At 34.5% G+C, this 16,356-nt stretch overlaps 1 protein-coding gene across 1 annotated transcript in view; it reads right to left on the bottom strand.

The window, feature by feature from the left end:
* Positions 1 to 815: 815 nt before the first annotated feature.
* The window catches only part of ST8SIA4 (ST8 alpha-N-acetyl-neuraminide alpha-2,8-sialyltransferase 4), a 93,214-nt gene continuing 77,673 nt past the window's right edge, over positions 816 to 16,356 (bottom strand). The window contains exon 5 of the mRNA XM_046665275.1: positions 816 to 5,093. Within this exon, the coding sequence (XP_046521231.1) occupies positions 4,811 to 5,093 (283 nt within the window). The 3' untranslated portion in view covers positions 816 to 4,810. The remainder of the gene's footprint in view (positions 5,094 to 16,356) is intronic.

Genomic DNA, 16,356 nt, shown 5'->3' with positions numbered 1-16,356 from the left:
CCAGAATATTTTGAGTACCATCTCATAGGCTCATATGAGGTCTGATTATATCCCAAGGATAGATGGGAATGACCATATAGATCTTCGACAGCAAAAAGTAATTATGCAAATATAAATACGATCTATATTTGTTAACCTTTGTTAGTGGGTTCACTGTTGGTCTCTAGCAAATGTTTCAAAATCGCAGAATGGTAAAAGTGACCTCATGGAAATAGAGTTAATAATTTCTGGAGAAAATAGTGCAGAGTCTGAAAAGATAGACTAGCCACTTACAGAAAGCCATGAAAGAAGATTTAAACACGCAGTTTTTCAGAATCATCTCCTAGAAGATGAACTGTGAACAGTAGTAGCAAGTGAATGTAATAGCAGTTGAAATCACAAGTCAAAGGGCAGCCATAAAAATGTGCAGTGTGTAAGGAGCGATGGGCCTCTCCAGACATGATGCTAGAGTGACCCAGTGACAGCAGTCAGTAGGAATATAAATTGGATATAAATGACTGTAACTTGTGTAACACTCCGTCCTCTCAACCACAAACAGAATGCACCACACAAAAATTGTTAAGGATTTCCCAATGTTCACGGGGCTTTTGACAATGCTCAGATTCCCATGCATACACTTTAAAATAAATGGTTTGCCAAATCGCCAATGACAAGGGCTGAGAGGCAGGGATGACAAAAGCACTAGCTAAAGCTTGTTAAAAACAATCACCTTATATTGATATATAAATTGGAACCGAGGGTTTGAATATAAGAGAGAAGAGAAAAATTGAAAAAAAAAAGAGATTTAATTTATTTTACAAATGAGAAAACAGCAACACCCAATTCCTATACATGAACAATAGGGGAACAGTATTGGACAGCATGAACTTGACAGAATAAACCTCATTTTTCAATTCCACAAATGATATAAGAAATACTCAGTAGCAATTATTCTGTGCAGCAGCGCTAGCTCTGTAAACTTTTTTTTCCTGCTATATACATTTGAAACACTTGTGCTTTTGCCTACACAAAGAAACAGTATTTATTAAAAGGTGCTACTTCAATGGGAAACACAGGGCCTGGAGCCACAATCTGAAAACTAATTCAAATACATTGCCAGCTTGAAGACTTTTTTTAAAAAATTTTCTTTTTCTTTTTTAAGATTTGGACAAACTAGACCCTTATTGTAACTCTAGGTATGAACAACATACAATTCAGTTATAAAGCAGATCTCTCTTAAAGCAGGTTAGTAACTGAAGTCTCAAAAGAACTTCTTTATTCTAAAGTGGTCTTCTCTCCAGAGCGCTTCAGACAGCAGCCCCTGAAGATGTTGGCGTCACACAAATCTAGCGTGTGTATATTACAGACTCAGTGTGTATACACACAGATACACATATATAACATTATATATATGCATCACACACGTCTATTTGTACTATATAGGTATATCTATAGCACATATATAATAAAATATCTATTTCTAGGTGGGCTTTATTTGGATTTCCTTTCATCAAATATGAACAATAACCCTCTTTCACTCAATTTTTAAACATTGGTATATTGATAATGTCTCATGGGGAAACTTTCAAACTTGTAGAGGAAACAGCTAACTGTACATCACTCCTCCTACACCCTTCCACAATTATAGATACTCCCAACAACAACCACATGAAAACAACTCCTTTATGAACCAAATACCACATTGTGTGCATTATGACTAACTGGCTCAATTAGAAATAAATTACTTTGTTCACCCTTTTCCTGTGTAGTAGCTTAATAACTAGTTGGTATGTACACTACCGATAGCATTATTTAAATAAATTGCTTCTGTAAGCATATATGTAGAAATTCCCATTAGCAATTGATATACATTTCATATGATATACAATGCATAAATACATTTGAATGCCCAGCACTTTCTTTCAGATAGAAAAACTTCCACAGTAATTTCATCAGTCCTGTGGGCTGAATCATTAGATTTGCCCAGAAAAATCTGTTACTGATTCATTTTTTTATTCCGGCAACTTAATATTAAGCATGGAACAGGCTGGGTAATAATGATGAAAATGTTTCCATGGCCTATTCATGTCAACAGCACAGTAGCAAACATGTTCTCTAAAGGACAGGAATATTTCACAACCAGCTGCCTGAGCATTGCCAGGTACAGGGTTAAATGGTGAAAAAGAAATAAAAAATTAAAGCTCTGAACATATGATAGTCTCAAAAGAAACCACTCCAGATATTTCAAGTATGTATTTATAATTTGATTTTATCATGATCTCTTTTGCACCTGTATTGGTTAAATCTCAATTCTTTTTCTCATTCTTGCTGTTAGCCTTCGCTGACCTCCTTGCGCTAGCTTTGTCAGAAGACCACAGTGGACTGTGAAGGGGGAGTGTGGATGGAAAGGTATACTGCAGGGAATGAAATGGTCTTGTACAGTGTGTCTTCTTTGAACGCTAAATGCCTTTAATTGAATTCAGTCTTGAGTATTGAAAGTTCCCTGAGATGAACAAAAGTAGTCTCAGTCGATACTGAAGCCCTTTTTATATGCTGAACATTTTCAGAACTGGGCAACGTATTTAGAAAACACAAAGCATTGGGTAACAAAGCAATGGGAAGCTAAAAAGGCACTACTCAATGCATCTACGAGATAGACATCAACGCACGGAACAGTGAATGGCAGTGATGCTTTTGCTGTGGCCTTAAAATTGTTTAAATGCATTTGTTGAAAATGCAGTAAAAATGTCAAGGTACTTTGCTGCTGCTTTTTAAGACATAGTTTGAATGAATTCTGAGATGGATTTTACCTAAAAGAATTTACTTGTGACTTCAAAATATCTATTGAATTCAAATGAAAGACTCTTCAAACAACTGATATGCAAGTAGTTGAATTTAAGATTCTATAAATCACCTACTTTTGATTTGTTAAGTAAATCAGACTTTTCAACTTTACATTCAAAACATGTACCTAATTCTTTGAAAATTTCCAGTAGATAAGAGGTTAATGATAAAAGTTCATCATGTTCTATTTATTTTTAGCTAGGCATCTCCTTTATGCATTCTATTTTGTTTTCTTAGAGACACATGAATTATAAGAAAATATAGTCGTCTGTATCCCAAGGTTCTACTGTATTTTTAAAAATAATGCCAAATATTATTAATATACTGAGAACTACACTACTGTGAATATCCTTTTCCGTGATAATATGTATATACTCCATGCTATTTATTCTTTTTTCAGACAGTCTTTCCTAAGAAACAAAATGTACATACTCCCCATGCCATTTCTTCTTTCCTCAGACTGCCTTCCCTAAGAAACAAGAAGTCACCTAACTGGTTTCAGGCCAAGAGTAGAAGTGGGAACACAGTGCTTCTGCTTTCTAAAGAAACAATTTACCGTCAGAATTACCTACCAGTGTAGTACAAGTTACCAGAAAACTGGCTTATTAGTCAATTCTGTCACTTGTTAAAATTTTAAAATCATTTTATTAATAATTCCATGTGCTTCTTTGAAAACACATTCACGTGATAATGTGAATAAATTTAACCACAGAAAAAATATTGATCAATTTAATCCATTTGAAGTGCAAAGTATTGACACACAATTTCATTGTTAAACCTCTTAAAATTGATCATCTCTGTTATGGAAACAATACTCTCTTCATCTTGTTATTTCTGCACTAAGACAACAACAATAATATAAAGAGCATGCCGATATTTTCATTTGAATAAAGGGGGATATCAAAGAACTGGCAGTCACATTTCAGCCCTATGAGTCAAACATTTATTCTAAGGGGAAAAATGGTTCCACAAAATTATCATGAAGTGTAAAAGCTGGGGAAGTCTTCCTTCAAATAAAAATAAAGTTTGAGTTTGGAAAATTTAAAATATCTAGAGACAGCTTTTACATTAGTAACATAATAACATATTAATATATTCTTTTTTATGAAAGGAGAATGGTTTGTTGTGTAGTATAATCTTTGGTACCAAAAGTACATTATTTTCCCGCGCACTTTACCATCTCAGAGGACATAGAACATCTTTCCTTTAGAAGGGCTCAAGATTACTGAATGGTATGGTTTAGCTGGTACCTTCTACACCATTGGAAAAAAATCTGGAGGTTTACAGCCGTGCAAAACAAAACTTTTTTTACAAAGTCATTGTGTGTGATTGCACCTTAAAAAATATAAGAACTTTAAAAATGATTACTTGAAGGTTATCTCATTCATATTTATCTCAGAAAGGATTTCTAAGCAGCCCAATACCCAAACCAAAAGAGATTCCAGAAGACAAACAAAAATAGAAAGCAAAACATAAAATTCATGATCAGACTCAAGAGTCCTGACTGAAGGCATTTACTTGAGTTATTCAATCTTATGAATTTCACTGCTCAAACTTATTTCCATCTTGATTTCTGTGGACAAGGATGGTTTGATTTCCCCAAGGGCTGAGTTGTGTTCCTGGGTTCCTCTTCTAATGTGCTTGGCGTTGCAGTGGCAGCCCAACAGTGATGAACACATTTGCTTCGTTAACTAATGGCGAGTGCATTGTTGGATCTTGTAAACACTACTGATTATACATTCAAACTGTGTTCTCAGTGGAAGTGGCACTTACTAGGACCCTTGAAGTCAAAATATTTGATTTTTAGAGCACTTTGCAGGTATTTCATCAGCTGGTAGTGGATTTGTCATGAACGTCCTTTATCACCTTTCAGATAATTCGTGGATGTTGAAACCGAGTCTTGTTTTGGATCCTATTTTCAAATCTTAGGAAGCATCTTCAGAAAAGAAGTGCATATTTAGTTTGTTTGTATGGTTTCCAATGTGCTTTATTGCTTTACACACTTTCCTGTTGTCAGTTTCAGAGCTCCTCTATTATGTAGCACATTTAATGTTTTGAATTCTAGTGGCATTCTGTGAGGACTTGCATTGGAAAAGTACCTATATTTTAAGTCATCATAGTAATGATATTTGACGGCTTTTCCATTCAAATCCTTAGGGAATGGCCAGAATCCATAAAGGTGAATTTCGTCACAGAATCTTGTGGCGAGTGTATACATGAGGAGACCTGTGCTGGGTCTTTTGATGGGAACTTTGTTTGTCAGCCAGTACCTAGAAGAAAAAACACACACACAGAAGAGTTTAGAGAAATATACAAGATAACCCATAGCAAATATACTATATAGAATTAAAGTAGATGAAATTTGAAAAGTATCTTTATGAATAATAATCAAAAAAATGCTGAAGGAATAATATACTTCTTAAGAATTTAGAAATTTAATGCATTTATTTTATTTTTTTATCTTTTATTTTCTTGCTTATTTTAGAGGTCATATAAATAGCCAACGGACCTGAAATGTAGATAAATATTACTGTGGAATCTCGTATTCAAAATGATTTAGCAATAAACATTTATATAAAATAGAGAGTAGAATCTTCTCAGAAAGGTTAAATGTGACCAGAAAAGTCACAGTAATTGGGCAGTGAGTAAATGTTTCTCCGAGAAAAAGAGAATTTGAAACTATGCCTATAGGTTTTCAAAATCTCTAATGTTTCAAGTAAAAATCTAAACAAATTAATGTTTTGCCTGCATTATAATAACTGACTCATTCAACTTCAATTGTCCAAGCCACATTTTCCTAAAGCTAATTGAAAATATTGCCTCAACCCACAGAAGAACCACATTAAACAAATAACATATATTCGTTAACAGTTCACCACTTACGCAGCTTAACATTTTAATGGGTACAATATATTCCAATGCTGATAAATATTTTATATTATTCACTTTCAAAGGCAATAAAACACTCCAAAATGTTCAGATGCATCATTGTTGCCAAACTCTGTTCACCTGAATATCATGCAAAGTCACAGGTTTTAATCACTATGGGGCTTTCCGATACTTCTTGGCATATTCATTTTCTTATATGGAAACAGCTAAAAGAGGAAGGGTGTGGATTTTCTTTTACTTTCAAAGTTGTATAATTATAAATAGAATAAAGTTAATAAATTGCTTGTTTTTTAATTTTGTTTTTATTATTATCTCATATTAGGAAAATATATACCCTGCTATCCAAATGTAAGGGGAAGACTATTAAATTATGGGCATTGCTGTATTTAAACACTTGCCTTAGATTTTATATAATATTATTTTTTTATCTTTAAAAAATGGTTTATAAAGCTTTCCAAGAGAGATCAAATACATCCAGACTATTGAATACGAAAAATCAAAATTTTATTTTATTTCATTTGGTTAAAGAAATATTGAATTTTCAAACCTCACTACAAATACGCAAAACAGGGAAAATATACTCAGCCATTATCATTCCTCTTTTTTTCTTCTTTTTTCTCCCTTCTTTGAACCAAGATTGACCTTTCAAACTTTCTGTTTTTCTCATTGGGCAAAGGCCACGTGCTGAATGTCTTGAACAATGTGAAATGCATCATGGACCTTTTGTTATCACAAATGTTTTGAGAAGGCCTATTCTCAGTAAAGAAGATTTGCAAGGAATTTTCAGAGAAGAACATCTGAGAATTTTCTGTCAACCCGAAGGTAGCCGAATGAGTAAAGACCGTAGCACACATATTGTTAACATCATGAAGAAACCACAGACATTGATTCCGCGTAAGGAGCAGAGTTAAACTAGTTTGAAGGCGTAGAAGAGACTGGAATACAGCGTGGAGCTCTCAGCTTTGAGAAAGCAGGTGTTCTAAACATGAAATGACTATTATAGAAAATGAAGGTTTTGTGATTGTGATTTGTGTGTGGTTACATGTCAGTTGATGAAGTTGGTTAGTTTAAAAAAACGCATTTATTTGTGCATTTTTTAAAGTGGGTGAGGCAAGTTCAAACTCAGTCAAAAAAATGATTACTTCCATCAGGGAATGTCAACGATTGGGAATAGTTTGGCAGTATGAAGGTGATTCTGAATTATCTTATTCCTAAAGTGAGAAAAAAAATAGCTAGCATAAAATAATATAATGCTATATTATTTGTATGGGGCTCCAAGTTCACATTACATGTGACTTGAAGATCACATTATCAATAAACGCTTTCCATTTCCTAATTCTGGACATATTTTCTGGAAATCCACTGAATTATGGTCATTTATAGACAAAATATCAAAGGAACTTCCATATATAACACAAATAGGCAAGTGTAGTATTAGAAAGAAAAGCTAAAGGCGAAATTATTGAGCTGAATGTTTCAAAATAGTATGGGAGATGTACAATCACTCATTTTTTCATCCGGGCACCATATGAGATATCACAAACAGAAAATCAGTGAGGTCATCTTCTTATCCTCAAGTACCTGACATCTACAAGGGAGCAAGCGAATGAGCCTGATAGAGACATCAGCACATCCAGAAGAAAATGATAGAAGAATATAATTATTGGGACAATTCCCGACTCTGTCATGTGACTTCAGGGATGATTTTATGGAGGAGATAAATTTGTGAATTTTTTAATAGGGAGGATATAAATTAATTAATATTAGTAGAAATAGTGTTTTGAAAACTAAACTCTGATCACAGAGCATTCTATTTGAAAATAATTGGTAGAGAGGTTTTAGGAACTTGTATTCTTTTAATCTACGGCTAAAATACCAGTAGTAATAAACTTTGCTTTAGAAATGTTAACAGAAGAATAAATTAAGCTTTGTGATATCTGGCTTGTAACAATTCAAACGATTTCCAAGAAAAATAAACTACCCATTTGTCAGGACAATTTTGAAGAAAAAGCACAAAATAAACGCCATTTATCTTATTGATTTCTAAAAAACGTTACAGGAAAATAGACCCTAACAAATGGCATTGATATGTAACAGACAAATTGAAACAAAACCTTAGAGCAGGTCAAGAACTAAGGTTACAACTGAAAACATTCTGTGAAATTAAAAAACACTGGAGCTGATGCAAATGCAATCAGCAAGAGTTTAATATGTGCTTATTATAAATCTAGTGTGCTCGAAATTGTGTAGGGCAACCTAAATTACTGAGATTCAGTATCTGCTCAGGAACACATGTGAAAAGGACAAAATGGACAGAAGGACAAAAATGGATTTTATTTTTAAATCCTACTGGCATAATCAGTTAGATAATATCTGTCACCTTTACAAGGCCAGAGTATAATTTTAAAATCCATATCTGAAAGTATCCACTTAAATACAAGCTGACATTTAAAAACTACAAATTTCTTGTGAGGCGTTTATCAAAAATATATAGAATATTAACTTGTGTTTAATCCTAATTAGGAAAAAATTGAATTGAAAATAATTCATTGATAAAATAACGAACTATTCATACACTAACTCAGTACAAGCCGTTCTAATTTTTATCTCAAATTCATATCTACTGTAGTAAAATTTAGGAATGTTTTCAATCAGCAAATAATCTAGTTTCCACAGATGTATTTCTTTTTATAGAAATTGGTTATTTTAATTATAAAATCAATGTGGTCTCCCTATAGAAAATTTGAAGAAAAAAGAAATGAATGAAGAAGAAAAATATTACCTACAATCCAACCACATAGATAATTATTGTTATAATGTGCTGCTTTCTTTTATTTTCCTGGCTGTTTTGGATCTGACTATATGTAACAATCATTCATAGACATATATAGACTCTTTTTTCATCAGTTAGGCTAAGCTTTATTTCAGATTCTATTAATTCCCTCCCTTCCTTTCTGCTTTAATGTTGTAATACTCTGTCTTGTATGAAACAAACTCACCCCGGATTTTATGTGTAAATTGAACATTTCTAACTTTCTATATATACAACAGCCTCCCTAAGCCTCACTACTTGCCAGCATTGAAGCTCTATTCTTGCTAAGCCAGGAGTCTTATCCACTCTTCTCCAACATATCAGTCCCATTTCTTACTTCAAACAAACGACACTTGGAATGCCTTTACCCACCAAATCGGTGTGTGTAGAAGCCCATATTTATGGTCACAAGACATGGGTGTGAATCTGCACTATAATGCTTCTGAGTCCTTGGGAAAGCTACGTCACTTCCTTGGATCTCGGTTAATAATATTTAGCATACAAGGTTGTTATGATAATGCAAAAGAGACAGTAAATGTGGAAGAACATAGTATAAAGTTTGACACATGGTAAGTAGTATTAGTTGAATTTCAACATATCCCACAACTCATTCTTTTTTTTTTTCAGGTGTACATCTTTTATTTCTATTTCTGTGGTGACACCCAAAGTCTAATTGCTGTCCGTCACGGTACGCACCTGCCCTTTTACCCCCTTCGTCCTTCCCCTCTTCCGTCCCCTCTTCCTCTCCCATAACCACCAATCTATTCTCTCTGTCTATGTGTTTCTTTGTTGTTATTATTGTTGTTTTTAATCTTCCACATATGAGTGAAGTCATGCGGTATTTGGCTTTCTCCATCTGACTTATTTCCCTTAGCATAATGTCCTCAAGGTCCATCCCACTCACACATCCCACTTCTCTCTTGGTGCCTTCTGTTACTACATATTGGTTGGACAATTGTGGTCATGTCATTTAACCTCAATGGGCATGTTTCTTTGGTTGAGAAATAAAAACATTTCATTGTATGGCTTTGAGGTTTCCTCTATCTATAAGATTCTATTGCCATTTCAAATCTTCTCCCTTCATGAAACTCCACATTCCCTGAAACTGTGTGAAACACTCTTGGTCCTGGTCTAATTCCTCCTCATCATCCTGTTTCCCTTACCTTCTTTCAGGTTTCAATATATTGCAAAGCAAAGGATGGACTTAATAAATGCCTGTTAATTTTAAAACTAGCAATATGTTAGATTTTTATCTCATAATAAAATTAGATAAAATCTACCTGATGAGCCAAAGTATATGATTATTTCAAGCAACCAATGTTTCAAAAATAAAAGCAAAAGTGTTATATTTAACAGCATTTAGTATACTTACGACAGTTCACACTCAACATATTGGCAAACAAGGAATATTAATTTGTAATTATATTTAAAAAAAGTTTAAAAGTTTAGAAGTAATATATTTTGTCCTTTTAAAATAACATTATTCTTCCTAAAATCAAACATGAAAATTTCCAGAAGAACTTGAATATAGAGTATGGAATCCCACTATGCCAACAATTTTAACTTAATATTATGTTACATGCAGAGTCCAGGAATTCTTTTGTCTGGAACGTGAGATAAAGTACATAGTACAAGGTCCCTGTGCACTCTTAGTTCAGAGGATTCGTCTCTATTTCTCCCCTCATTTTTATCATCCCACGACTGAGCTTTGTGCTTGGTTGCACGGGAAAATTCAGTTAAGGGTAAATAATACAGCTTCTGGTTCTAAAACATCTACAGAAGTCTGAGATGTTATGGAAGAATTAGCTTTGTATAATTCATCTTTGCAGAAGATGTCTGCATCTTCCCGATTCTACACTCCACTCCGCCAAAACTAATTCTTTTATAATATCTGAGTATTATACACAAATTTTCAGAGGTTCTGTCCTCCATATTTGTCAATATGTTGGCTCATTCTTAGGAGGAGTCTATGTGCATAGGCTATAAAATATAAAACTTGAAGCACTCATCCCTGGGCATATTGAAATGGAATATCTGCTGTTTTCAACTGTTCAAATAGTCCTTTATAGTGTTCCCAGTCTGCAGCATGCTACACAACATGAATTCATTTTTTAAAGTGCATAAAACTTAATTTTGTTTTTAAAACTGTTTTGGTGAAGTTCATGATACCTTTTAAGATTATGACATGGTTTGTCTTGCCACAAAAGTAGGGTTGGTGACGACTTCTTTAAAAAAAATGGAATTTCTAGCAGAGCAGTCACTGAGAATAATTCAGTCCACCATGAGAAACAAAAAGTGACAGATGTTGAATCTCCTTCTCATGTGAGGCAACAAAGGGACAGACAAGCATATTTAATGTGATTTAACAAGCTAGGAGTAAACTCAGGAGTAAAAAATAAGCAATTTATTAAAAGGTAGCAATGATAGTACCAATTTATTGAATATTTATAATGGGCCAGGGACGGTGTTAAGAGCTCTTTTTGTTCATTTAATGCTCACCACAAACCTATCAATAGATATTATTTCACAGCGGAGGACACCGAGGCTTGGGGAGGTTGAATAACCAGTTTAAGGTCATGCAGATTGCAGGTGACAGGACCAGGATTTAAAGCCCCATAGATCTGGCTATGATGCTTTCAATTCTAACTAAAATGGAATTGGATTCTTTAGCTTCTTGAGAGCACCCAGCTTGGAATAGCAAGCCCTTGGGACCATTCTCAACACAGAGTTCATAATGGGGAAAAATAAAGATCTGTATGTATTTGGCGATTAACAGTTCAACGTCAACCATGTTTTACATATGGAGCTTTTTTGGCTTTTTTGGCTTTTTCAAAGGTAAATAAAAGGTGACCAGTATATAGGACCCACTTTTCCCATAAACACTCTCCAAAGTGTTTGAAGTCAGAATACGATTTTATTGTTTCAATACATAACTTACTTAACCACATTGCAAATGCCAAAGGCAGTGATGCTGTATCAAAGAGTGGGAATTTCCATGCAGATTTTCAATAAGCCTTCTTAAAGTATTTTAAGTGTTATTAAAATGAAAACAGGAATTTGTAACTTCAAGAGGTCAATTGGTGAATATTTTTTTTCTGTGTCCTTTGTATACAGAGCTTTGTAGTAAGCAGGTGATGAAAAGAAAACAGAAAATCCTTTCTGCAGACACCTTTTGTAGCATATGTACAGAAAATGCTATCAACCCTCGTAAGCCCAATTCATCAGAGGGATAGAGGACTCATGGAATGGCGAAATTGGTGGGAATATTACTTTAGGCCCAATTATCTCCAGATTCTACTTGGTACCTATTTATGTTATTTGATGTCTACTATAGGAATCAGGCTTTGACATTAACTTTGAGGGCCAGCCCGGTGGCGCAGTGGTTAAGTGCGCTCGTTCCACTTCAGCGGCCGGGGTTCGCCAGTTCAGATTCCGGGTGTGGACATGGCACTGCTTGGCACACCATGCTGTGGCAGGCATCCCACATATAAAGTAGAGGAAGATGGGCATGGATGTTAGCTCAGGACCAGTCTTCCTCAGCAAAAAGAGGAGGGTTGGCAGCAGATGTTAGCTCAGGGCTAATCTTCCTCAAAAAAAATAAAAAATGAAAAGGCTTTGAATTTCACCCTTCTTCCTTTTATCTGGCCAGGTACATAGTCAGGTTGAGTGTAGATACAGTGTTAAGAAACTCTTGATGTACCTATACTGTATAGGATTTATAGTCTCATATTTTATTGGTGAACATATAACTCTCATTATTGTGATATTAGTAATTCTATTTCATACTCACAGTTCCAAAGTACTTTCACATGATCCTTAGAAAACCCTGTGATATATGCTATAGTATATATTAATCGTCCCTACTTCACAGAGGATGTAGTTAATAGCTCAAGAAGTAAAATCACTTGTCCAATTTGCTCAGCCAACGTGTTGTACATTGGTGTGTTAATAAATGTTTAAGAGCAAACTCTGACTGGATGAGAGAGAGAGTTGCTGACTTGTACTATTTGCCAGTTTCTGAAGTGTAAATGTTCCCATTATAGATGATTTCAATCTACTAACCTAACATCAGTGACTACTGCGTTGGGAGGAGATGGCACAATCAGCTATTGCAAGCCAGCACAAGCCGGCTCCGGTGCATCACTGGCTGTAGAAAAAGATAGAAAACATTCCTCCTGACCTTAATGCTGTAAGGCTTGCACAAGAAAATTCAACATTAAAGAACTTTGCCTTTGAAAATTTTCCATGTAGTTACTTTACTCCATTTGTAAAGAGAAAAGATGAGGGTATAACTTGCATGTTTGCAAAAGAGAGCTTCCCTACATACTAATAAAGAAATTTAACATTCTTATATAACGAAAATAGAAAGAGGTGAGTGATGCTTCCATTTTTATCTCTTAGGATATTTAGCTCAGTGCTGGATACACAGTCGGTGCTTAATGATTGCTTACTTAATGTATTCTTGCTGGCATTTTAGAGATTTGTAGTGTTAATAAAATGGAGCATACTCATGGCTTGGCAATCTCTGAGTGACAATATTCAATAGTGGGAAAGCTTTGGAACAGCTGGAGTCTTGGCCTTGCTTTACCTTTAGCTAACTATACGATCTTGGGCAAGCCGTTTAAACTTATTCGGCCTTAGTTTACTCACCAACAAAAAGAGATTCTTACTGTGGTTTCTACTACAACTAAAGCTCTCATTAATAAGAGGTCACAAGTAATCTGAATTCAGACCGAGGAACATGAGAGTTCGTCCAGCTGTAGCAGTGGTCTGAGCTTTATGTCTTGCTCGTAGTGTTTAACCACTCCTACTTTTACAGAGTGGTCTGACATAACACGCAGCAGTAACATGATAGAGCTGTTCAAGAAAATCATCCTTGCTGAAAAACTGAACATCATTTCTAATTTCCTGTGATACTTGTCACTAGAGGACATAAAATTTTCTCTACTTACAAATTCATAATAAATTGATTTTTTATTATCTAAAAATTATAAAATTACCCTTAATAACCTCAAAGATAAAGCTAATGAAAGAGAATGATTTCACGGGAAAATGGAATCTTGCTGAGAAGTAAGAAAAATTAAACTAAAAGAAACAGAGGACACCTGTTAGACTTTGTTTACCATATACAGAAACCTGATTGGGATTTAAATGGGTCACTCCAAAACTACATCATATGTTGGTTAGATTTTAGTGAAGGAGAATTAAAATAATAATTACCATATAGATGGATTCTAACTGTATTTAAGAAAATATCTTTTAGAACTCCTCAAAGATAATGGTTAAAAACTTGAACTGGTGTGTGGGGGCTATGGCAAAAAATGAAGTAGATGTAATGCCGCAGGTTTTAATGACCTTCTCTTTTAACCCAATTGAATTCTGAAAGAAAACTGAAATTTAAAATGGAAACTGCCAGAATGAGGAATTGGTGACGTCCAAAGTGAAATACTGGAAACAGAGATGGAAGCCTAGAAGGGGGTGCTCTTTTGAAGTCTGATCATGGAGTCAAAGGAGGTTAATGCCTAAGTGCCTTGTGTATGATCCTCCTTATGATCAGATTGCTTTCTGAAAATCAAAAATTATGGAAACGTTACATTTTTTCCTATTAAAAGAGAGCAGTGAAATAGTTTTTCGCAGGACATGGAATCCCACAAGAAAGAAGAATTGAAAGCAAGTGGGGGTAGGTAATCCTAAAACTTAGCAAAAATGGATTAGATATTGGAAGATGAAAATGATAGCAGTGCTTTATCCATGCAAATTTTTCATTTACATAAACATTTATTGCAAGGAGGCACTTAGAGATTATACTTCCACATACCCCAGCCAACATCAGGACAGTTTCCCAATAAAAGTCCATTTTACTATGATAACAAAATGTAAACAACTCTTCTAATGGTCTGACAATCTCATTTTAGCTTGATTTGGACTATTTACAAATGGATATGCCCAATTTACATCAGTAAGTCAGGTTACATTAACCTTTCAGATAGGAGTTGTGCTAAAATCTATTTCAAGTGGAGTAAGGACCAACAAATGCGATCTATAATCCATTCAATAAGGTAAAATCCTTGCTGGCAAAATGTGCAAACTAAACATCAGCCAAAGATTAGAGCCTTCTCAAAGCCCGGTGAAGAAATAGAATCAAGACAGCCATAAGCAAGTTCAAAGTATTCTCTGAAGCTTTTCCGACAAGTATCAAAATAATAGCATTTGGGGAAGTTAGTCAAATTTATACCACTATTCTCTATTTTTATTCCTGCCATAAAGGGTGTGATGCTGAAGGGACTGCCCATTTTAGACAATTGCCTTTTCCTTGGCATAAATTTATCACGCAATAAAGGACTTTCTATAAGCACATAAGTGGAGAAAGGGGTTTCCAGCTGAGGGAAAAGCCCCATGAAGGAATATTCTGAGGCAATCCCAGGGATGCAGGCTTTGGGATCTGAATTATATTCCAAAGTACCTATCATTAGAAATACCACTGCTGTAATTCTGCTCTGCAAGATTAATTAAGGGATAATTTTAAATTTTTATCCCTGAAATGTTGAAGGGCTATGAGGTGATATATAATATTTTTCATTGTCAAATATCAGTAAATACTTGGGGTTTTTCCCCTCTAGATGTCAATCTCTATTTGGTGAAATCCAAACTAATGGAATTGATGATAACTTTTCTCCTTTTTCTCTTTTTAGCCTCATTTAATGCTGATCCCTTCAACAAAATTTTAGGCATAATCATTTAATTTATAAATCACATTTATAAAATAGTTCCTGAATGAAAGGCTATTAGTAGATATTTTTTAAACAATAATATTCATGTTCTCCTGAGGGAATAAAACAATCAGAAATACAGCTGTAAAGATAATTACATTATGTAATATACTATTCTTTGCAATAAAAAGTATGAAAGTGAGAGCAGTACTACAAAATCAGGCCATTGTGTAACAAAGTATACTTTGCCTGACCCTTGTCCCTATGGTGATGTTCGCCATAATATTCAGTTAAAATGCAATGTTGAAAGAATGAAGTTGGACTCCTTCATCACACTATACACAAAAAGTAACTCAAAATGGATCATAGACCAAAATTTAAGAGCTAAAATTCTTAGAAGAAATACAAGAGTGAAGTACTCTGACCTCAGGCAAAGCCTTCTTAAATATGAGACCAAAAGTGCAGCCGACAACAGAAAAAATAAATTGGACTTCATCAAAATTAAAAATTTTGCGCTTCAAGGATATGATCAAAAAAGTGAAAAAATCCACGGGAGAAAATATTTGCAAATCATGTATCTGATAAGGGACTTGTGTCTCAAATGCACAAATAAATCCTACAATTCAATAATAAAAAGAAAAATCAACTTAAAAAATAAACAAAGGAATAGACATTTTTCCCAAGAAGACATACAAATGGCCAATATAGATATGAAAAGATGGTCAACATTATTAGAGATCAGGGAAATTTCTCAAAACTACAATGAGATACTTTTTCACACCATCTAGATGATTATAATAAAAAAGACAATAAGTGCTGGTGAGGATGTGATGCAATTGCAAACTTCATACATTGACAGTGCCTGTCTGTGAGAGTAAAATGGTGTAGTTAGCCCCTTTGGAAAACAGTCGGGAGCTTCCTCAAAAGTTTAAACATAGAGTTAGCATATGATGCAGCTAGTTCACTCATGGTATAAGATTCTTTCCTCAAGCAAACTTTAGTTAGGCTTCTCTGAGCCCTCTTCTCAACTGGGCCTCTACTTTGGCCTTCTATGTCCATCCTTGCTGAGTCCAGTTTTAGCAAGAATTCTGCCAAGTTAGTTTAGTGAGAATCATTCTGTCC

Source organism: Equus quagga, chromosome 7 (assembly GCF_021613505.1).
Source record: "Equus quagga isolate Etosha38 chromosome 7, UCLA_HA_Equagga_1.0, whole genome shotgun sequence".
NCBI lineage: Eukaryota > Metazoa > Chordata > Mammalia > Perissodactyla > Equidae > Equus > Equus quagga.
The sequence above is the reverse complement of the archived record's forward strand: the minus strand, read 5'-3'. Positions and strand labels throughout refer to the sequence as shown.